The 24,051-nt window shown below is 45.3% G+C and overlaps 4 protein-coding genes across 4 annotated transcripts; 2 read left to right on the top strand and 2 right to left on the bottom strand.

Annotated features, from left to right (window-relative positions):
* The first annotated feature begins 439 nt into the window (after positions 1-439).
* Positions 440-6,729, top strand: azin1b (antizyme inhibitor 1b). The gene is made up of 11 exons (XM_080516196.1): positions 440-586; positions 1,779-1,922; positions 2,056-2,253; positions 2,391-2,564; positions 2,813-2,985; positions 3,080-3,293; positions 3,402-3,476; positions 3,579-3,744; positions 3,878-3,987; positions 4,877-5,094; positions 5,196-6,729. Exons 3-11 carry the CDS (start codon positions 2,152-2,154, stop codon positions 5,269-5,271), a joined length of 1,308 nt encoding a protein of 435 aa, XP_080372322.1. The 5' UTR covers positions 440-586; positions 1,779-1,922; positions 2,056-2,151; the 3' UTR covers positions 5,272-6,729.
* Positions 6,730-9,263: 2,534 nt separating this feature from the next.
* Positions 9,264-15,690, top strand: adnp2b (ADNP homeobox 2b; the record flags this gene model as incomplete). Its single annotated transcript, XM_080515614.1, has 5 exons — positions 9,264-9,360; positions 10,259-10,380; positions 12,604-12,711; positions 12,838-14,823; positions 14,908-15,690. The coding sequence occupies exons 2-5, from the start codon at positions 10,273-10,275 to the stop codon at positions 15,688-15,690; spliced, it is 2,985 nt and encodes a 994-aa protein (XP_080371740.1). The 5' UTR covers positions 9,264-9,360; positions 10,259-10,272.
* Positions 15,691-17,664: 1,974 nt separating this feature from the next.
* ggcta (gamma-glutamylcyclotransferase a) lies at positions 17,665-20,184 on the bottom strand. Its single transcript, XM_080516501.1, has 4 exons — positions 19,841-20,184; positions 18,234-18,379; positions 17,987-18,119; positions 17,665-17,888 (listed from the first exon to the last, which is right to left on the bottom strand). The coding sequence occupies exons 1-4, from the start codon at positions 19,952-19,954 to the stop codon at positions 17,763-17,765; spliced, it is 519 nt and encodes a 172-aa protein (XP_080372627.1). The 5' UTR covers positions 19,955-20,184; the 3' UTR covers positions 17,665-17,762.
* Positions 20,185-21,920: 1,736 nt separating this feature from the next.
* snrpd1 (small nuclear ribonucleoprotein D1 polypeptide) lies at positions 21,921-23,844 on the bottom strand. Its single transcript, XM_080516596.1, has 4 exons — positions 23,736-23,844; positions 23,105-23,181; positions 22,747-22,938; positions 21,921-22,260 (listed from the first exon to the last, which is right to left on the bottom strand). The coding sequence occupies exons 1-4, from the start codon at positions 23,747-23,749 to the stop codon at positions 22,184-22,186; spliced, it is 360 nt and encodes a 119-aa protein (XP_080372722.1). The 5' UTR covers positions 23,750-23,844; the 3' UTR covers positions 21,921-22,183.
* Between the last annotated feature and the right edge of the window lie 207 nt (positions 23,845-24,051).

The following is a 24,051-nucleotide window of genomic DNA, read 5'->3' as shown; positions in this document are numbered from 1 at the left end:
AAATATCCGTAATTTTGCATGAAGAAAGAAGTTACAAAAAATGCTAGCAAAAGTGGTCACAAAACTTTTTGTATACCACTATCAAAACTGATCTTGAGCTGAGTGCTTTATTTCAGTTTCAACACGCATTATAGCAGCTGCACTATTGCAACAAGTGGTGCAGGTCCCCGCGATCAAAACAGCAGCGGTGGTCTGGACCGATTAACTGAGAGTGGCCTTCTATGGAAAGTTTACGGTTACGTAACGTGAATAAACAGCGGAGCGCCGCCGCGGTCCGTCTGATGTTCGGAAATACATATTTGGTACGCGCTGGAAGACGCCAGGCGTTCATTGGTGGAGCTTAAGGCTTAAGCCCCGCCCCCTGGCCGTTGATTACCTTTTCCACTTCCCTCCCAGCGCGAGCTTCCAGTAGTCCACCACCCACCCGCTCAGAGAGAAGACTCCGTGGAAATCGACGTCGGTCCTCATCCAAACATATGGCCAAAACAGCCTTCTTCCTTTCTTTCATCGTTGTGCCCACTACTCTTTAAAAATTCCGCCGAAAAAGAGAAGACGATTTTCCAAAACCTTCTGGCCGTTATCTCACGTAAGTAAAGCGGAGCGAGTTCCTTGGATTCAGCGGGCGGACGTAACATGGCGGGCTGCTCTTTCTGCCTTCTTGCCACACATGAAGACCGATTCATTTAATTCTGTCGCTCTCAGGCGGCTCCGTGGCAGATTTGAAGCCGCCGTGAGATTGTGAAGCCAAACTACCGCCGCGTCGTGGTGTTTATACGTGTCTGCCGGGAGTTTAAATGGTGGTTTGAGGGGGGTTGATTGAAATGGAGCGCTATAACGTAAGCGTCTTCCTCCGCCGTGCCGCTGACAGTGTTAGCGGCTCCGGCTGCCATGCTGTTCTCAGCGGCGCCTTTCGCCCCATTTTACGTTTATCTCCACTAATACAAGCTCGCACAACTATATCTAAACTCCCGTGTGATTAAGTTGTGTTTTCTTTCTGCTTTGGTGACGCATTGTCATGACATCTCATTTATCAAGTTGACACTGTTTTCACTGTTACGACGCATGCGCGGGTTTTATGAAGCCAGTTATCGCAGTTTCCTGCGATGAAGCTGAAATAACGTAAAAAAAACAGGTGTTTTTGAGTCACCGTGGGGGGGAAAAACTGTGTAAACTAATGCCGAGGTAATTCAATGTATCTATTTTGCTTGAAATTGTGGCCGAAAATAATCCGCCGATTATTCAGTCTAAACAAAGTTGATGTAAGTGACAGACTTCGATTGACTGTTTTTATTGGGATTGGAGTGTTATACCACCATGAATGTAATCAAGTGAGCCGTTTATGCTCAAGCAAATGAACGTTCCATTTTATTTGATTGTGTTGTTTTATATACATTATCTACACTTGATATATAAGCATCTAAAAGGCTATGGAGATTAAGACAAGAGGCTTCAGGAAGAAGGAAAGTACAATCAAATCCGTTCGGGTCACAGTGGTAGTTTCACTGACCCTCAAAAGAACCCATGTTGTGATCTGCAATCTGGACATCATTGCTAAGTGTTGTTAATGACGAAAAGTATAGGTGCAGTCTAGAGGATAACAACCCATTGCATGAAGGTTTGTTGTGTTTCATATTAAGACGGCAAATATGTCACCTTGACTTTGGAATTTCTGCCACGTACCTTGGTCGCTCGTGTATTGTATTTCGTAACATTTGGGACATCCCCGCTGTGAAACTTGTAAAGGAACATCTTATCTGATATGTGTGTTTGTCCCACAGGGCTCCCCTGTCTCTGCACAGGTGTATGAGCGATATCCAGAGGACCTAGGGGCGGCTCTTTACAGGGAGCAGTTTGACTTCAACGCTGAGCCGCCTTGGGATCCTAGCTGATAGTGGGACAGGTCCATCTCCTGACTTGTCCATGTAAGTGCTTCCTTCTGTTTTTTCGTAAATAATTCCAGTCCCTTTCAGCGTTTTCCTTGATTACCTGTTCAGAAAACCTCTTCACTGTTGTGTTAATCATGTTTTTCCTCTCAACTTTTTTTTTTTTTTGCAGTTTGTTGCATACCGGCAGGACCCATTGGCTCAGTCGTGACCCCTTGACTCGTTTATCTGTTCTTTATGATTGTCGGATTAGCGGAATACGGTTGAGATGAAAGGACTCGCTGACAAACCAAACTACATGATTGAGCTCCTGGAGGGAGGAGTGACCCTGGAAGACGTTGTTGACGGGCACATCTGTGAACAGACTCTGGTTAGTCTGGCTGTCGGAAGTAGTTTGGTTGTCGCCGATTTCTACAGCACTTAAACAAGCTGACAGGAATTGTTTGCGTCTTGTGTGCAGCCCATGTCTGTTTGAGCTGTTGGGTTTGACTCCCGTTGTGCTTCCAGGTGGAGAAAAATGCATTTGTGGTGGGCAACCTCGGCGCCCTGATGCGACAGCACATGTGCTGGCAGAATGCGGCGCCGCGGCTGCAGCCTTACTACCCAGTCAAGTGCAACAGCAGCCCTGCTGTCATCGAGGTGCTGGCTTCCCTGGGCCTGGGCTTTGTTTGTGCCAGCAAGGTGAGCTTTGAAACCAATTCAGGTGGCTCTGAGCCGTCGTATGGTTCATTAAGCTGCGCAGCATTTCATCCTCTTACGAAAGCATTCGGTGTCTGGGACAATCACATTACAAGCACTCAGTTGATTACTTGACAGCTGTTTTCCTTTCTAGTTATGCAACTCACTTGGTAGATTTGTAGTGTGTTAATGGGGATTTTTGGTCTTAATTGCATAGATTTTTCTTGATGCGTGATTCTTCCTGCTTCCAGGCTGAACTGAGCCTGGTACTGGAGCATGGCGTGCCGCCAGAAAACATCATTCTGTTGGGTGTCTTTAAGCAGCTGACGCTCATCAAGCACGCTGCTAAAAACAACGTTCAACATCTGGTGTGTGAAAGTGAAGCCGAATTGTCAAAGATTGCCCGTCTGCACCCGAATGCAAAGTAAATGAGTGTTTTGGGTTTCTATTTCTCCCTTTAATCTTTGTTCCGTTGTGTTTGACTGCCAACACTGACGCCGTGCCCACTTGTTGATCAGGTTGCTGCTGCAGTTGGCCACCGAGGCCCACGCGGCTGAGACCAGCATGGCTTTTGGTTCTTCCCTGAAGAACTGTCGGCACCTGCTGGAGGCGGCCAAGGAGCTCGGACTTGACGTGGTGGGAGTCACCTTCCACGTCCCCAGCTCCTGTCAGGACCTGCGGCAGGCCTACACGCGCTCGCTGTCCGATGCCCGCTGTGTGTTTGATATGGGGGTGAATACTTTAATACTTTAATCTGATACTAGCCTATTTGACTTTTGGAGATGAACGTCAGTTCACTGTACATTTTTATTACATTTCTACGTTGTTGGTTTCTCTCAGGTGGATCTGGGCTTTAATATGAACATCCTGGACATCGGTGGTGGCTTCACTGGCTCAGAGAGTCAGCTCACGCAGGTAAACGGGCCTGGATGTTATTGGACACGCTGCAGTCAGATGTCAAGAGTTGGAGTCGCGATTTCCATTGATACGAAAACCATCTTCTGCTGATTTTTGCAGGTTGAGTCTGCTGTCCAGCCGCTGCTTGACGCTTACTTCACCCAACTGTCTGGTGTGCAAGTGTTGGCCCAGCCCGGCAACTTCTACGTAGCTTCAGCTTTCAGCCTGGCCGTCAGCGTCGTCGGCAAGAAGGTGGTGACTCGCCACCTGGACAGCCTCGGCCCAGGTCAGACATTTGATTCTCTTAGATGCTTTGGTGCATCATAACACTTCATTGATAAGCAGCTATACACCTTTCCGTTTGTAGATATCACTCTGTTCCACATTCCTGACGTTGTTGTATGTGTGTGGATACGCAGGAGAGAACAACGAGGATACGCAGTTCCTGTACCACATGAATGAAGGTGTTTATGGTCCATTCAGCTGCAAGCTTCTGGGAAACTCCATCAGCGCCCCATCAGTGCACAAGGTTAGTAGGCCTCTGCCCAAGAGAGTCGGCCCCATTTAGGGCCGATTAAAGCCTGCAATAGCAGTCGAGTGAGCGGGAAAAGGGGGCCATGTATTGTGCTTATTTAAGGAGCAAGCATCAAAATGACAGATTCGATTATGAACTCTTCTGACACTTTAAAAGACAACCTGTGTGAAGCTTGTTGCCTTAATTGGCTATTGACTTTGCTTATCTTGGTGATGGGCTGATTTTTTTTTTTTTAACCATAATTAATTGCCTGAAACTAGTGGTAATTCTGTATTGGAAGAAAAGCTCACTGAAATGGTGTAAATTACTAATTATACAACAAGAATAACAAATGTCCCAAATACAAAAACAGTGCAAAGCTATTAAGTCCATTTAATGCATAGGACTGTTTGTGTGACTTCTCAGCTATAAATAATAACTTGCATCATCTCTGAGCTGGAATTTAGTTCTCCAGTCATGTGGTCCTTTGAGATTATGACTATCCGAGTGTAATCCCAAATAATCAGGTCTGCACCTGTGGACTGTTTTCAACCCTTTCTGCTCTTTGTAACTAACAGTGCACACATGCTAGAAGTACACAAAACAAGCTTTTGCGGAATATTATAGTTAATATTGTCATTGGCAAATGCTGTAAATCAGTGGGGATGGTCTTATCTTGTTATAAGATCACGTTTCAACCAAAATGAACATTTCACCTCTCGAGTCTTATTTCAAACTGGGCTGCTATAATGTTGCGGTACACGTACTGGGTGGTTACTCTAACTTTACGACCACGCAAACGCGAGCTTCATCCTCGCTAAACATAACCGAGTTTAGCTTCAGTGTTGGGATTACATTGCGCCGTCTCAGCTCGGTCAATGCTGACTGGTCCGTCTCCCTCCAGCATGCACTGTGTGGCGAGGAGGTGGTGTATCCCAGCAGCCTGTGGGGCCCGTCCCTGGACCAGCTGGACCAAGTGGTGGAGCGCTGCCTGCTGCCGGAGCTGAGCGTGGGAGACTGGCTGCTCTTCTCCAACATGGGCGTGTGCGGTCTGGACGAGTTCAGCTGCCTGTCCAGCTCCGCCCAGCTGCCCATCTACTACACCGTCTCCACCCCGGACTGGTGAGTGCGGAGTGACTCGGAAGCAAAAAAACCAAAAACAAAACGTGGAGTCAGAAGTGGTTTGGAGAGGGCTGATGGTTGTCCTGTCGCCCCCCCCTCAGGTACGAGATGCAGGAGGCCGGCGTGGCGCTGGACAGCGCCGTGAAGAATTTCTCCATGCTGCAGTACAGTGCGTAGCCACCACCGGCCCCCTGCCCCGTTCTGTACCGTCCTCTGCGCTCAGAGGAGAGGTCAGCGTGGTATTTGGGACAAGAGGCTAAATGTGGTCAACATTCCAGCCACCTCGGAAAAAAAAAAAATGCAGAGTCCTGTTATTTCTTCCACAATTTGACCTTCTTTTTTTTTTTTTTTTTACCTCCAGAAATGGGGAAATAGTCGATTGTTTGATACCTCAAAATGTACCTGGAAGATAATCCCAGGTTTTACTCCTCCCTCTCTGTGAAGGACCTAAAAAACCTGTCCGCTAAAAGAACTCTAGCCCAAGCTCAAATGACATTATGCAACAAAATGGACGACTCTCTGGAGATGGCACCCCCCCTCCCCTCTCACCCCCTCCCCGACATCGGTCGGGGAGGGGGCTTGTTTCCTAAATAAAATTCAGTTTACAAATCCTACAATTGATTTAAATCAATGAAATCGTGTTCTATCGATCACCTGTTGACAGTTGTGTAAATCCTGTGTCTGTTTAACAAACCACACCACCACAGTTTTGTCTGTAGATGATTTTTGACGTGTTTAAAGGATTGCTCTGTGTGGATTCTAGAACTTGGACCCCTCACTTTGCATAGTTGAAATTATGACAGTGATGTAACCTATTTCTTTATCACAGTTCACCTCGATTGCATTTCTATTTATTGGATCAGCTATTACTGGGGCGCATTCAAAGCTCCATTTTTCAATGTGTTTCACACAGATATTTTTGCTGTGGCCCTTCCAGTGTTTTCCTCAAAAGATGTTTGTTTTGGGTTTTTTTTTTTTTGGTTTTTAAATCCTACATGGGTTACATGTACTGTGTTTGCCATTTGTGACCACAGTGGTTTTTCTCTCCTCAAAACGGAATGAGGAATTGCTCGTCGAAGTATCATACCAACTCATTGCTCGCCTCTTAACAAGGAGAGGCTAAATCTGGTTAAAAATGCACAAAATCTTTTGTAGTTTTAAAAAATATATATATACTGTGATACTCAACATTTTGGCCCTGATTTTTTTTTTTTTTTTCAGACCTTTACATCAGTGTGTCTCATTTAGAGACTTCTTTTTCCCACAGCCTGAAAACTGATCTTTTTCTGAAGCAGAAATTATTTGTATTTGGAAGGTTTGTTAGTTGTACACAGGCCTCACTGGGGTCATGCATGTTTTTTTGTTTGTTTTTTGTTTGTTTGTTTGTTTTTTTTTAATTGTAGACCTTTCCTCACGTCTCTAATGTTTTGACAGACATCATTCAAGTCTCCTGTGTTGAAGGTGACCTGCCTTAACAGCAGTTTTTAAAGAATCCTGCCCTTGTGTGTTACAAGTGACTAATGTATTAATTACTCACTTGTCTGAGGCAACTATGGACCATAGCCTGTTTTATGACTGTAAATTGTGCTTGTTAAAGTAATGAAAGTGATTAATTTAATACATTTCTGACTGAAATCATTCCCTATGCATGTGTGGTCTTTGATGAGGAATTTGGATTTAGAGGTGATGCTGTTCTGCACATGTTGTCAGCATTCCTCCAGTTTTAGAACGACGTTTCTGATCTGCTACAGAAATACTACATTAGTAAGTACATGGTAAAGCAGTTTATAATTTAACTTGTGAAGGAAACAAATGTTTAATGAGGAAAAACATGGTTAAAAAAGTTAATATTCATTATGATATTCATAGATTGTGATCACCTTTATTGAACAGAGTAGTACCATGCGGTGTTAAAGGGGCTGGCAACAGTGATGAATGATGCCCAATATAATGGAAAACTGACCTTTTTTGAAAAAAGTATTTCCAAAGTAAACTGTTTTATTCATGTCTCCTCTCCAGGAGGGTTTAGGGATGGAGGGCTCTGACAGTTGATGGCACGGCGTTGCACAATTGGCTGGAAAAGCAGCATTTCATCATGGAGATCAGCTGCTGCTGTGCTCGTATAAAGAAAGCCAGCGTGTGCCTGAATCCACATAACAAAGACATATGTGTTAAACACTTTTATTACAGTGCAATTACTTAGGCCCTCAGTCCTCAATCTTCGCTGGATTAACTGGAAGATTATCCCGGAGTTGTAAGAGAGTTGTAAGAAAAACAAATTAGATGGTGGACTCCCCCCCCCCCCCATTTGCTGCATTTGATGCAGTTTGGCTGCAGACCCATCAACTTCAAAAAGATGAAAATTGAGCTCCAGAGGGGCCAGATAGTCTGACTGATGTCTATTACGGTGTGGAAAGTATCCAACATGTTGCCTTTGGCAAAGAAGACCCAAAGTTGCCCCCTGTGCACACACTCCAAGAAACTCCAGGCGTGATCCATCATTGATATTCATCCGTTACCAGAGATGAACACAAGCTGCTGACACTTCTGACGTTGGCAAAGGTTCAACGTGAGTCAAAGCAAGTTGGACGTTTATTTGTCTAAACATCAACTTAATACTTTACATGTCGAGTTGACTAAAAGTCGAGCGCGTCAGCAGAGGGTGGACATGTGCCCGTCCATTGTTGTTACACCACGGAGTGAAGAAACTGTCATTGTGTGTGATAGTGGTGGTGCTGATAACGCCGAAACCGCTGACTCAGCCTGGGAAAAGCACACAGCCCTGCACGGACAGTGTAGCAATGCAAAGTGGCGAATAACCAAGAAAACAAGGCTGCTACTAGAGTCCAAGATTTGATTTTAGACCTTGATAACTCCTCCGAATTTACACCGTCGATTAACAGACTCATTTGTTTCATTAAATAATTTGTGTTGTTCAGAGGAGATGACAGTGAAACACCACTTCAGTGACGATATCACTGTGTTGGTTGTCCCTCGTCAGTCTCGCCTTTGAGGTCTGCCTCAATAAGGAATGCTGCAGTGTAAAATCCGCTGCAGTGCAATCATCATTTGGTGGCTCTGTGGCTCCAGGTACTGTTTGCTCAGAAAATCAAATTGTAGTGCTTTGCAAAAGCTGGTGGTAAATGTGACCTCATCAGTCCGGTGTCAAACTGCTCGCCGCACATCAGTCGAGAAAAGGTCGGCGACCTGTGGTGACCACTGAGGAAAGAACGAAGCCACATCTGAGTTGATAGTGTCAGATAATCGCTCGCACAATACACTGTGGGTTAAAGGTCAACAAGGGTGTAGCACTGTCGCATTTTCAAGTTGATTATGAATTTTGTTTCAAGTCAAACTGTTTATACCGACTCAAATGTGAAAAAATTTGCCACTTCGAAGTTCGTGTGACTAACACGAAAAAAAACGTTTGACATTCACACACGTATGTATTGCGTGAAAGTAAATGTTAATTTTCGCAGAGTGTAGGTTTCTCTGCAGTGGTAGCTAGCCATGGTTGTGCTTTGCACTCAAAAAGCGCAGGAACCAATTAACTATGTGACCAATCAGATTCACTCCCTCCCAAACAAATATGGGCTCACTATAATTGGTTGAAAAAAGTTGCATGATATGACGTCACAACCCAGGGACCACCCATTTAGCTCATTTTCTCGACAGCTTATTGGCTAGCCCCAGCCATGTACCACGTGACAGCCGGTGGGGGGAGGACGTGGCCACGCCCCCTACCTAGCCATTTGCTGTGTATTTCAAAGTATTCACCTGACAGCCCAGGTGTTGCATGAAACCCCCAAACTTGACCCTGGCAGGCATCACCTGGGCAAACTGGGGGGGACTCAGGCAGCGTTTAGGGGCGAATAAAAAGTTATTCAGGTTTAAGGAGGAGAAGTCCCCCATTGGTCAGTTTGAGAGGTATGCAAATGAGGCAGTCGACGTCACATCCTGGACTACAGCGCCATTTTTCTCCTCATCGGGGGGAAGAAAGGGACAAAAGCGTACCCAAAATAACTTATCCGCGGATTTTGGGGGCTCCTTCACGCGGCGCCTTTCGCGTGTGTTTTGCGGTGTTGTGGCGGCGGTGCGCGAGGACGGAGGATGCTGGTCGGATGAGCGGCGCGGCGGCGGCGGACGCAGCTCACTGATACACACACACACACACACACACGGAGCTGCGGGCCGGTGGAAGTGGGAAGCTGTATCGGAGGTGGCACAGCGACAACTAACGTTAATCTGTGCTGAAATTTGGACGAGGTAAATACGAGCGCGAGGAGGAGGCTGAGTGGAGATGCGCTGCGGGGCCGGCTCGCGCCCGGTGACCCGGGCTGCTGCTGCTGCTGCTGCCTGTGGCTTCTCCATGACTTTAGTGTGTCTGTAGACTGTCTGTGGTGTGTGTGTGTGTGTGTGCGTGTGTGTGAGAGAGAGAGGAGGAGACGGATCAAATAAAATCACACACATCCAGTAGGAGGACGCGTGTATTCAGATACAAGTCAGCTGTTGCACCGCTTTTATCAACACCGCTCGTCCACATGTAATATCCATGATCAGTGTGTGTGTAAGGGTTTACATCTCACACATTCCCTACAAAGTGTTAATAAAGGCGCGTTGGTTTACCGACCAGCCACGTGCGTCATGACATTGATTTGTTCAAAACAACGTAAAGTTCATATTGTTGATGCATATATTTGATTCTTTATTCTCGTGACAGTTTTCATCATCTGTGATTTCACGTTTGCATCTGGGAGGATTTGGGAAATGTCTACTAATTTAAATTCAGATGCAAGACTAAAATTAGGTGTAGTAACTAACCCCTGAATGCCTTAGGACCGGGTTGCATTGTGTTTATTCTGGCTTCTTTTGCAGTTCCATCTACAAGCTGCTTAATTGTTAGTCAAAAGCTGGTTTAATATGTATTTAATACAGGTGCTTTGTCCTGAAAAACCAACAGGTTCTGTAATTTATGCTTGTCTCTGAGCAACTTCAATGAATTAAGCATCACTTAATCTGTATAAATACGCAGTTTTTATTGAGGTTTTACTTTCATTGCCAGTATATGCAGTTCTCAATATATGGAGTTCACGTATTTCTTTTATGTTGATATCGCTCTGTGTCAAACAACGCCTCACAAATGAAACCTTTCTTCCTTCTAAAGGCCTTGGTGGAAACATGTATCAGCTTCCAGTTGGGAATATCGAGAAGATCCGGAAGGCCCGCAAGGCGGTCAAAAGTATCTTAAGTGAGATCGGCTTGGAAGACTGTCAAAGCCTGCTGAAGGTATGGTTCATCTTCTAAAGTGGTTCACAAATAGAATAAAATAGAAATACTTTATTAAATGCCTTTCAAAACAGCAGGTTGCTTTAGATGTTCATAATTTTGCCAGATGTTTTAAAATAGTCAATAAGTGATTGATGCCATGTGTCTACTTCAGAGAAATATTACTCTTAAGCTTGTTATATACACAGTCATTAGAATCTTGGCATCTAATACCCAACTATCTGAAAAGCATTTTAGCTCCTAAATACAATAAAATAGGAACTGTAAAACGTCGGCTGTGTTTCGTCTTGACATCCATACTGCAGTTCAGTGTTTCACATGAAAAGCGTGATAGTTTGTGAAAATATGATCCATGTTTATGTCTGATACGATCATTTTAATCCATGGCCGACTTGTAGATGAAAGCTGTTCGGCTTTTTCTTCTCAGTTGTTATGGCAACAGGTGGGGTTGTACTACATGATGTCACCCCATAATTCGCCCTCAGTTTGTCATACCGTGCTCGCATGCACGATCCATTTATAAGCAGGGATGTATAGTTTAATTTATTTCAAACCTTTTGTGTGTGGTCTTATCGGCCAAAATGTCCTGATTTTAAGAATTTTCCTCTGGGATTAGTAAAGTGTTTTCTTTTTGGTTCTCTATTGTCCTCTCATATCAAGTGTTTTATTATAAGCACATTAATTATTTAGATATTCAATCAATCCTTGCAACATGATCCGACCTTATGATGGAATGTGGTAACTATTCAAGTGACTAAATAGTGGAAAACGTATTTATTTCTTAGCTTTGCTGAGTAGGTTTTGGCTTTAAACTTGAATCAAAGGCAGAAAAGTGTTGTTTTCCTAGTGGATGTGCTGTTCGTCCAAGAAGAACAAAGTCGACAATATTACTTGAACAAAGGCCTATTGGCCTGCATATGGATTTCTAAAAGAAGCATGAGTCGGCACTAAATATCATAGTCATTGTTACATTGTGGTTACTAACTTCAATCATTTATGTCCTAAGACTTTAATGTGAAATAAATGATGTCGCAGAAGTAGATTCTTTTTATGCTCAAAAGCAGTTGACAACATGGGATTTTCACCAACGGCCATTTTTGTCTCCCAAATGCATTCTGGGTAAAGAACATGTGCACAGTCGGGGGGTGGGGCGGAGCGGCGAGGGTTTCGGACGTTGGCTCCGCCCCCAGCCTCGACTGCTCAACCGCTTTCCTTCCTCTGATCTGTTGTGTGGGAGAGAGAGAGAGGGAGGGAGGTAGAGAGAGAGGGAGGGAGGTAGAGAGAGAGGGAGGGAGGGAGGAAGGAGACGAGAGAGTTCAGACCAACGGTTACTGCCACTTCACCTGCTCGTACTGACGGGACCAGAATAGATCCTGAAGCGATTTGCGAGCCATTAAAAAGTTGTCTCCACATTTTCAATGAGCTGGTTTATTATTCCACTCATTTGCAATTTAGGTAAAATCAGATCACTGATCTCTTGACTAACACTTTTGAAAGCGAATCGTTTTATACACCTACTCATCAGTATTTCTGAATGTGAAAAAAATTTTTTTTTTTTTTTTCACGCCTTTCATAAAACAAAACTGAACTTTCGGGTTGCGGGCTGATGTTCAGGCCCAAGTAAGATATTTAAAGGAATTTTTCCGAGCTTCGGGAAATGTTGGTCAGCATTTTAACACTTCAAAGACCAAACAACTAATTGATTAACTGAGACGTTGATAAAGAAAAGACAAGATAATAAAAAGGATGTTACTTTGCTCTGGTCCATCATGGAAATAAATTCCCCCTATTTATATCGAGTTGACTGTGAAAAATGAATTATAGATCACCCACAGGGATCTAGATGGTCGTTTCACGCAATAGTGGGGAAAATAAAGTACATTTTGAAATCTTCTCATTGTGTTAGGGGAAAAAAAAAATGTAAATCTTGAAGCTTTTATCGTCCCTGTCTAAAGTTCTTCCATGATAAATATTTTTCTTGAATCGATTCTCAACTTCATTCGGTGCGGTAAACAAACAGAAGATAAAGATCGGCACATTGGGAAGTCTCTAAAACAGCCCCCGGTCTTGCTAAGACGATGTTTTTTCCAACACACCCCCTTGGAGCAACAAGTTGGGAACCAGATGGCTCACGGACAATAGCTGCTTTGACTGCGTGTGAAGGATTTAAATATATCGCCACCAAACTTGAATGAGTGTCTTATAACGATTGTGTCTGTGCAGGATCTCAACGAAAACACTGAGAACAACTCTGACGATGATGAAGAGGCCTTCCAGGAGACTGAGTGGTATGATTTCACAGGGGGATTCAATGGCCGGCAGCAGAAGAAGGTGAATATGTTTTACACAACTCCGCTCAATCAGTTTTAATCTCCTTTACAAGGCGGCACTCACTTATTGGTCAACATAAAAACACAAACACAGGATTAAATTATAATTTTTTTCCTTTCCATTCAGTGGCCTTATCGCTCTCAATCCCTGTGCTGCAACGTGTGCAAGTATTCGTCACAGAACATCTACAACTTCCGGAGCCACGTGTCCCGCTGCCATGGCTACATCCAGGCGTACTGTGCGCTGGCGACCTGCTCTCAGTGCCTGTTCATCGGCCACCCCAAGGCCGTCAAGAAACACATGCTGATCTTCCACGGCAAAATCGGCACCCTCCCGCAGCCGCCGAGGGAAGTGCCGGCGGCGCCCACGGTCCACCGCGGGAACGAGAGGTACCACTGTCGGAAGTGTGGCTTTCCCGTGGCGTCCATCTTCGCGATGAAGAAACACATAATCCTGAAGCACCTGGACAATGTGGCGGAGCAATACATCGGCTACAGGTTGCAGATTCAGGGAGCCTCGACTGTGAAGGTCTACTGCTGCAAGGCGTGTAAGGTCAACGCCGGAACGCTCGACCAAATGTTGCACCACTTGCTGATGGAGCCGGCGCACTACTCGGTCAGCACGCAGGTGCAGAGTTTGATTTATGAGAACAAGGCCTTCACCATCAAACCGACTCCCAATGGGACTGGCATGTTTGTGGCGTTCCCCAGCATCGCTCCGAAACCACAGCAACCTCCACTGTTCAACAGCAAGTCTCTGGTCTTGCCGAGTAATGGCCAGCCCACCGGCACCGTCTTGGCTGTGCAGCAGCTCCAAGGGGCCGGAAACAATGCCACTCTGATCTGCGCCCCTGGAACTAACCAGGCATTTCTGCCCCCTCAAGCGTCTGCGCTCGTGCAGCTCGCTAGCGCCGAGGCTAAAGGTCTGCTCCAGCCCGGGGCGACGATAGCCCTCCGAAGTGCTTTACCCCAAGGAACCTCGATGGTCCAGCTGCCGTCGGTGTCCAACGTGTCTCTGAAACAGGCGCCGGTGACGTTGACTCCTCAGCCACAGGCGAGTCACGCGCAGCAGATCGTTTTCCCATCCGCAGTGCAGGCCAGCGTGGCAGCCGGACACGGGACCGTACCTAAGCCCCCTGCCGTCCCACAAAACACAGCAACAAACCAAAGCGCACTGAAAGGCACAATGCTGACATCACAGTCTCTACTAAATCACTTGATCCCGACCGGCAACAGGGTGAACGGCATGCCCACCTACACTTTTGCTCCTCTGCAAGTAGCAATGCCCCAGAGCACAAACACCCTTCCCAAGACTGTTGAGCAGATGAGCAGCTCCAACCCGCAAACTAAGAAATGGATCACCTGCCCGCTCTGCAACGAACTGTTCCCCTCCAACGTTTTCGACATGCACACGGAGGTCGCCCACCAGACTAAATCCAGCACGGCCCAGTCGGAGAGCGTGGCGGCGCGGGCGGCGTTCCTGAAGAAGATGCCCGACAAAACCGTTAAATGTCTAACGTGCAAAATCCTCTTGTCCGAGAAGAGCGTCTTCCAGCACCTGCTGCACGGCCTGAATTGTCTGTACTGCTCGGCACTGTTCTTCTCAATCAAACAGCTTGTGGAGCACGTGAGGCAGCACAATCCCGCCAGCAAGGCTTACTGTGACTTCCTGAGGCAGAAGTACAGGGTGTACTCTAAAGGAGCCGGGGGCATCCTCTTCCCTTACTTCGACGTCCACACCACCGCGCCCAAAGAGGTCCTGGGCGACACGGAGGTCAACCTCGCCCTCGTCACGAACTCCCTGGACTTGATCTTCTTCAAGCTGCAGCCCAGCAGCCAGCCGGAAATCTGCCCGGCGCCCGCTAAAATCAACAGCTCCTACTGTCCCTTCTGCGATGAGAAGTTCCACCACGAGCCCGACCACCTCCAGCATCTCAAGCAGAAGCACTTTGTGGCGCCCACCATTCACGCCATCCTCAAAACGGAGGCCTTCAAGTGCATCTACTGCAACGGCGTGTACACGGGGAAGGTGACGCAGCAGGCCGTCATGCTCCACATTCAGCGGTGCCGCTGCTCGCCCAAACAGCCACAACCTGCACCCAAGCCGACCGCTGTGCTGCAGCAGCAGCAGCAGCAGCAGCAGCAGCAACAACAACAACAACAACAACAGCAACAGCAGCAGCAACAACAGCAGCAGCAGCCGCAGCTGATTTCGCTGCCCAAACAAGCCGGCCAAGCTTCCGGACTCTACTTTCTCCAGATGCCACCGGGGCTGGCCATGAAACAGACGCTGGCCCCGGTCCGCGCGGTCCCCGCCGCGCCCAAACCGCAACGTCAGGAAAGCGAAGCAGAGCTGCTCTCCAAGAAGAGGCTGGAGGCGGCGTGGAGGGAGGTGATGGAGACCAACAAGCGGGAGCGGGAGGAGCGGGCAGCCGTGCGACGGAGGCAAGTGCACGAGAAGCTCCTGCCGGCGCCGGTGCCGGCGCCGGAGCCCGAGGCTCCGAGCGACCCGGCCGTCAAGCTGCTACTGGAGCCCATGCCGGTGGACCGGCGCTGCACCGACGAGCGCAAACAATTCATATCCAAGTACTTCAACGTGAACCCGTACGCGACCAAAGCCGAGACCGAAGAGCTGTGCAAGAGGCTGTCCCTCACCAAGGCGGAGGTGGTGGCGCTGTTCAGCAAGAAGCGCATCAAATGTATCAAGAGCCTGAAGAAGAGCACGTCGGCCATTCTGCTGGGCTTCAACATGGCCGCCCTGAGCCAAGTAAAGCACAACCTCCTCATCCCGGTGCAGCAGCCCGTGGAGATCGCAGAGCCGCCGGCTGTGGATTCGTCCCGGACGCCCGCGGCCGACGCTCCAGACCCGCCTCCTGCCGGCGCCCTGCCACAGAGAGGGAACCGGGACGGACCGGAGCCGATGGATGAAAGCGGGAACGACAAAACCACGGATGTGGAGCCGATGGAGGTGGACTCTTAAATCGACAAATTAGCCCGAGTGGCTTCAAACTGTTGGGTAACGATGGCCTTTTGTGTTGACGCGTTAAATTACGTACTTCATAACAACTTAAAGTAACTGAGGGCAGTTTGTTGATGTAGCCTTCCCTATTAGCGTTTTGTTTGAACTCGGTATGTTGTCGGTGATCCATATCTCGATTCCTAACAGTAACTCAAAGCCACGTTCTCGTTGCTCCTTTTGAAAGACGATGCAGAGGAAATATTGTGATGCAGACTGTATAACAGTATTTAACTAAACACAATCTATTCATCATATTACAGACATTAACTGCCACAATATTTTGCTCACATAGCTGCTTTTTGCACCTTTTTTTTTCTCCTTTTTTAATTTAAACCTTTTTTGTACAAACTCTCTTTCCAGCACAGACGTTCATTCAGATGAGATTATAGACGAGCTCCCCTTTAGATTTAATCAAGTTTGTTTTGCGCACACCTTCCGTACGTCAATGTTGGTGTGGGATTTTTTATTTGTTTCATATAACTTTGAACATTAAAACTATTTACCCTTTCAACTCACTTCTGCAGGTAAAAGGGGGGCGTTTTCTTTCTTGCTTTACTGAGATGAATGTTCATCTTCCACTTTCAAAGCCAAAATCTGAAGAATGTACAAACGTCTGGGTCGTCCGGTTGTCGAGTAGCCAGTTACGGACCATGTTGCTTGCATGAGCCTTCAGTTTCATTATCTGATGAAATTATAATTTGTGCCATTGTGACGTCAACACGTTTGCATAGACCTGTGGTTATTTAACATAGAGATTTAACAGATGTTGAAACATGTTCCTGGGTGTACCCAATATAGCTTCTGCTCTCCTGACAGCTGGTTTTTTTGTACTGTACTTGTATTTTCTATAATTCCTAGAGTATAAAAGATGTTTGGGAGAGAGAGAGGAGGGGAGGGAGGAGAAACTTTCATCCTGTCCAAGGCCACTGTGTTGTAAAAAAAAAATTAAAAAAGTGGTGTCCTTTTACATAAATGATCCATTTTTATTTTTATTTTGTAATAAAAACTGTTAACTTTTAATTAAGTTGCCTGAAAGGATTCTAATGTACATTTCATTAATCTGTAAATGAAAACTTCAGCCCACTCTTGTCTCTTCAATCCCAGAGCACAACATTTACTGGTCAAAGTCATAATAAAGGCGGTTCAATAAAAAGGCTGGCGAGTGTAATAATGTCTTAAGGGTGTTTTTAATATTACCTGGAGAACTCCTGCACGTCGGCATGCATCCACCTGCTGCAGACACTTTGCTTTCCAAGTATAGTTTGTTACAGATGGTGTGTGTTTTGCATGCGTTATTAAGATGTGACCACAGAGAGTTGCCAGTGTCTTCATATGAGGCAGTCCAGTGTGACCACATGTAACCGGTTTCATTATGATGTAACATTACCATCAAACAGTATTAAATACAATTAATACAAGCAGGAAAAACAGGCTGAAGTGACTATTTAAGCCAAAAGATTATCAGGTTCTGCATTTGCATGCTTGTTATTCATTTTTGTTCTCATTTGTTGTTTTTTTTCAAACTTTTAAGTCAGATCTTTGGACCAGATAATGTATGTGCTTAAAATAAGTCAAATATCAGTAGAAAAATCACTTTCTACTTACTTCATGTTCACTGTTTCCTACATCACAGGAAGTTTCTAAAAACTCAGTTCGAGGATCTCGGAGGGGTTTGATTTTTCTACCTGCTCATAAAGTCACAATAAAAGTTAGGTTATGAGATTCCAAATTTCTTGGAAATTCGGCCAGAACTTCCTCGGGTTTGAGAATGCCTGACACCCGAACCACCTTCATACTGTTTCACTGTTCTATTTGAGTCATTTTCACACATTAAAGGTACAAGTCAAGACTCGACAAGCTGCTCCTCTGAAAGTGGTCGGTTCAGTGTGTCGCACTGCTGTGGAACTTATGTTGCAAAAGAAGAGTTCTGAGAAGTTTTGAAGATTTTTTTTTTTTGGTCCGATATCAAATGAGCGTTTGGTTTTTTTTCTAGCAGAGAAATCACGGCATGGCCTTGAACGTAGTGTTGATCTCTACTGATTGGCTGCTCTGATTTGGTCGAGCACGGAGGGGCCGGTGTAGTTGTTGGTCTTAACGGCCTCCAGGCTCTTCAGGTATTCCTCCGGGAGTCCGTTCTGCTCTGCACCCGAACACACCACCTTACAAAAAAACATGGCACAGAGACAATTGTTGTTGTTTTTTTTAACTATCTCATCTTAGGATCCGTGTGTGTGTTTGCATGTTTGCATGTGCACACCTGTTTGTACTGAGGAGACGGAGGACAGGCGTGGAAATTGTTCATCTGATACGTCCTGCAGATCAACGGTCCTTCGTCTGTCTCCACCGAGACCTCCAGAGGAGAGTACTGCCCCATGTCCACCCCCTCCTGGCTGCGTGTACACACACACACACACACACACACACACAAACAATGCTGGTTAAAAATGGCACGCATTAACTTCAACATGGCTAAACATCACCGTGTGTGTGTGTCCGTGTCTCACTTGTCCAGACTTGGGAGGTTGTCGTTGCTCATGGTCCAGATCACCCCCCACACCTCGGCACCTGGAGAGGGTTCAATCGTGGCCACGCCGCCGTGCCAGGCATTTTCCACTTGTTGCTCCCAAAGTCCAAAATTGAGCTTGTAGTCCTACACACGCACGCACACACAGGTAGGGTAGTGATAGATTAACGGGACAAAAGCGTGTACAACAACAAGTCATTGTGAATGTTTAACAAAAAACGAAATGCCTTCTCTTTCACAGTGACGAGCTGTTTGGGAGTTCAGTCGCGTCCCCGGTGGGACATGTTTGCTTGCTGCACAGTCGGACCGCTGTTACGCTCGGACCCTGTTGTTACAGCTGGCTCAGCGAAATATAGGCAGCGACGCGCGTATGTGTGTGAACAGATTAAAAAGAATAATATTATGCAAATTGGCAAAGTTAAGGTGCTTTTACTCGTGTTTTCCATGGTTTCAAAGACCCAGAGTGCACTGGAATACGCAGCTGTACAATCTTAACGTGGTTGTGTGGAGTTGCACTATTGCACTGATGCAAGAAAACAAAATCACATATTCATTTTCAATAAGGACAAATTATTCTGGCCTTTGTACAGTACTGCCATTACAGATCAGTGGATACCATTTCACCAAATGATATGCTTATTTTTTTAATCTGAAGCTCTCAAGCAAAAACAGTATTACCTTTGCAAAAGCAGACTTGATAGCATAGCTTTAGCGCTGCATCATATCCAATGATTTAAGGGTGACCCAATAAACTGAACAGTGGTGGTTATGTGAGACTAAAGGTCATGCCATGACAAAAGCAGAGGGAAGGCTTAAGCAAATATCACCATATTTTTTTTACAACAGAGGCACAAGCAAATGAGTAACAACTTCCAATTGAACTTCAATGTGGATTATTGAGCATTGCTGTTGATTTATCATGAAAAAACACACAAAATGTGATCAAAGTTAGTTGGTCAAACTTATTTTCATATACAGTAGTTGGTAGAGCCAAAACGTGAATAAATAACACTGCATGGGGATTATTATTATTATTGTTCCTCTAACTACCTCTCAGTGTCGATCACATGTTTTTGGCCCTCACAATGATTACAGTAGGTGAAATCAATTTCATGACCCAACTATGAGTTTACATGCAACCTAATAATGTGGTATATGTAAATAAAATATATTCAGTTATCAAGGATTATTCCTGCTATAAACTACATGAGAAGCAGAATCTGGGATCAAAGATTTAGTTGCAACACATGAATTGTTGGAAATAAATAAACTGATAATCAACCTCGTGGTTGCTACAGCAACCAGGGACGGTTAAAAATCAAATTAAAAAGAAATTAATATGAAGTCGTTTAAATGTATCGTTGAAAATGTATTTTAATACGAGCTTGTAACGAGTATTTCCCCCAACAGCCAGGCGTGACTGCGTAAAGGTGGGACAAATGTATTTTAATTGCAGTCAATTGCTGTCAAAGCCAATGAGTCTAATTGACTCATAAATGTACAATTTATTAAAACACTTGCTGACGCTCCACGACTATTTCCGTGAACGCCTCAACAAGGTCCGGTGTGAACGGAGCGGGTTCAAACCTTGAGCCGGCCCGTGGTGCGGAACTCCGCTGAAGGGTTCGCAAGCTGCAGCCTCTCCTTCAGGAGGTTACTTCCAAAGGCGAAATACAAGAAGCAGCCGGCGGCCACCGACATGTTGGCGGGTTCCTGTGGACTCTTGTGGGCTCCTGGCGGCTCCTGTGGGCTCCTCTCGGCAGGCAGACACGCGACTGAACCTGGCGGTTGTTCTGCTGCCGGAGGTCGACGCTTTGGAGACCACGTCAGTCAACGCGCAACCAATGCGTAACGGATTATATTACGAAATTTCACCACTATGATTTTATATATTTAGTCTCCGAGTAGCGATAGGGTGGCCTGCGAAAATAATGACTCAGTGACTGTAAATATTACTGGGGTTTTTTTTGTTTGTTTCTGGGAGTTTTGAATTAATTGGTTCTCGTGTTACCTGGTGACCGACTTCCTGAAGCGTAGTCGTTGCTGCTATTAACAGTAGATGTTAAAAACCCTCAAAAACTCGACATGGAATCCACAGCTGTCCCGTCAAACGTCATTTAATCGCATTCACAACACATTTTCGAATTGTCTTACCTTTGAAGAGTCAATATCTATGCTTGTGACGCTAAAGGAAGTCGGTCACCTGTTAACGGGGAAACCAGTTAACCCAAAACACTGGTGAGCCGCTCAACATCCGGGAATTTACAGACCGAATAAAGCCGTTTTACTGAGCAGGCAGAAATACTGTACACACACACATATACACGCACTTGTGTGATGTGTATTAATGTAAGGAAAACCACATAAGCAAACAATATTCATTCATTCAATTTTTATACAAAAGTTTACAATTATTTCTATATCCACAATAAAACTGAAAGAAAATAAAAACTTGTATCTGGTTTAAAATAAAATGGGGAAAAAATGACAGCTCCGATGAAATATTCTGCCATTTGTGTGATAGATGTGGAAAAAACAGAAGCATGTTACAGTTTTGAAACGGTATATTGTAATTTGTCAAGATGCAGCTGTAGTTTAAGCATTATTCTTTGTGGGAAATGTTTTTCACTTTTTATAACACCTTTTCACTGCTTCAGCAGTGTCAAACAATACATTGTCAGAGACACATAGACCAGTGGTGTCAGCTGCCATGGAGGACATTGTGAAGAGAGAAAAAAACAACTTGTTGAGCCAAATGGTAAAATAACTACAATTTAAAAAAAAAAAGTGAATTGTCTACATGAGGCTAAATGTTCCAAATTTTTAAAAAAAGTATGACCACCTGAATGCTTTGCACCCTTTCATTCTTTGATGTGGCTTAATGCTTTGGTGTTAAACATTCTTAAGTTGTGGTGGGAGGTTGTCATCGCTTGATGTAAATCTCAGCATTGTGACCAGTGACTGTTGGACTACAATGACCTTAAAAGCAGGTAATTATGAATTAAAACACTCCAAATGAACCCAAACACAGCTGGAATTGCAGCCAGTAAACAGAGAATCTGTGTGTGGAACCTCCAGCCTCAAGTCCCTCCAGATTTTGATGGTCAAAACACATTCTGGTTTTTGTTATTTTACTCAGGTGCTCAAATAAACAGCCCTGCTCTCAGTGAGGTTGGTGATCATGAAAAGTACGTGCATTTCTATGCACCCAATACTTGGTTGAGCCTCTTTTTGCACGACTTGCTGCATCGATGCTCTGTGATGTGGAGGCGATCAACTTGTGGCACTGCTCAGCTGCACTTGGAAGCCCAGGTTGCTTTTTGATCGCTGCCTTCAGCTCGTCTACATTGTTTGGTCTGGTGTCTCTCACCTTCCTCTTGACAACAGACCACAGATGCTCTAGGAGGTTCAGGTCAGGCCAGCTTGCTGGCCAATGAAGTGCAGTAACACCACGGTCATTGAACCTGCTTTTGGTACATTTGACAATGTGGGTAAGGGTTAGTCTGGACGGTGTCAATGAGACCATTTAAAGGCGAAGGGAACCTTTGCAGGGGTTTTGAGTTACCATTATGATGCAGGTGAACATTTGTTCTCTATAGATGTTTCATTGAATTGGAAGTAAAGCATGAGACGATGTTGAGACAAGATAATCCAGTTAAAAAACAACTTCAACGCAAAGACTTTTATTTAGGTTCGTATCAAACTAAGTGTAGAAACTCGACCAATCGTGGAAACTAAATAACACTCAGGAGAAGTTTCATCCTCTTCAGGAACACTTTAATGTACAAAATAAGAAAAAAAAAAAAACTAAAACTAAAGATACAGAACAAACACACTGAAATTAACAAGTCGTTTCCTCCCAGACAATAGAAAAGAAAATCCTGTACAAACAGCGGGATGGATGATGAGAAGCTGCAGACGGCCTGGAGATCATCTCCTGGGGCCGCCCCGGCCTCGTCCCCTCCCTCTGCCGCGTCCACGTCCTCTGCCCCGTCCCCGGCCAGCCACTGGAGAGAGACCCACCAGTCAGTCAGCACATTTAACCAAACATGTTCAATAACTAACAACACCAATCATTTATTTTTGCCACTTTCAATGTGTGTCTGTAGAACAATCTCCTTCGTCTCTGATGACGTCAAACGTGAACACGTAGTTAAAATTAAAACCTGAAACCACCTCCAGCCCACCACACGTTAGCGAAAGTTTCTTTTCTAAAGACAGATCTCGTCTGGATGTTATCGTCAGTGGCAGTAAAAATGTCAGTCTGGAAGCCCTGGGTATATCGTTTAAACTTCAGCGAGCAATGTCCAAAATAGGATGCTATATTACATGCGCAGGGCCGAGAGATGAAAACCTTAGAATCATCCCAAATTGCGTTTGATACATCAGAAACCACACTGTAGTTCATATTTAGGCTCAAATGGGGAAAAAAAAAAAAGCTTTGAAAATTTCAACAGGTGCAGCAAATGTATTGATCTTTGAATCTTCCTCACCGGCTTCCCTCTTCTTGGACTTGATCTTTGGCTCGATGTCGACGAGCAGCGTGTCCAGCGGGAGGCTGTCGGGCAGGATGAAGTACCGGATGTTGTTCCCACGGATACTCAGGGACTCCAGCTGAGTGGGCTCCCTGTTCTTCAGGGTCATCTTTACCGCCTTCAGGTGAGTGTTCATGCTGACATCGACACCTGCAGGAGAGGAGAAACGACGATAAATCTCGGTAGTTTCACAATAATGTTTGAGCCTGAGAAGGGTTGAGTCTCTCGTGTTATCATTCTGTTGTTTGGAGCGACCTATACAAGATAAAACTTCCTGTTAACACTGTGAATAACAATAATATACCCTGGATCTTACCTGTGATGGTGCCGTGGACCTGGGTGCCATTTTTCAGTTCAATCGTGACTGTCTCATGGCTGAGTTTCATCAAAAACCTGCAGGATGGATTGAACAGCACTTTTTAGAAGGAGCGAAGCAACTCAAACACTGAGCACAGCAGAGGCTAGCTTTGTTAGCCAGTTAGCTTCCTGGTCCACCTCCTGACATAAAATTGATCTGCTGGGGAATAAACAACAAAACGAGACCGTTCGCTTCAACTTTAACGGAAATGTCGCGTGCACGGAGAATAATCACTCCGTTTGTGAAGCTTGCATTTGAACATAAATGTTAAAAAAGTCTTGCAGGAGGCGGTGAAGAGGCCGGCGGCCATTGTGGACACACGACTGACTGAAACCTGTTTTCAAAGCGTTAAGACGCAGTAAACAGCGGCAGAGTGATGGAATTATAACATAATGAAACACCGAACATGGAAAACAGCATGTGGAGTCGTGAGAGCCAGAGACTCCCGAGTCCGTGAACCCGGGACAGCCCATTCATTCCGGGCGGCTTCCCGCCTCGTCAACATCCACCTCCATCCGCCCGTTTCACACACGTCTAACCCTCCGCCATCGACACAGCCGGTACACCGGGACGTCCCGCAGCCACTTACCGGACTAGTTTCATGATGGTGACGGATGATAGTTTCAAATCCTTCACCGAGGAGAAAAAATTATAGCGACGGAGTGATCACTGCCGCTACGTAAAGAGCGCGTTCTTCTGACGTCATCAAGAGAGCGACGAGGCAGAAGAAACTCCACAATGTGACAACATCGCCCCCTACAGGTAAAGGAGGAACATGTTTTTTTTTCCTTTTTTAATGAAAATAATACTAATAATAGTTATGGTCTGTAATTAAACAGTCACTACTCATGCAGATATACTGAATTTTTCGATTTCTAGATGTTATTTTGATCAGAGAACAAGAG

The sequence above is a fragment of the Blennius ocellaris genome (genome assembly GCF_963422515.1).
Source record: "Blennius ocellaris genome assembly, chromosome: 20".
NCBI classification, from domain to species: domain Eukaryota; kingdom Metazoa; phylum Chordata; class Actinopteri; order Blenniiformes; family Blenniidae; genus Blennius; species Blennius ocellaris.
The sequence above is the reverse complement of the archived record's forward strand: the minus strand, read 5'-3'. Positions and strand labels throughout refer to the sequence as shown.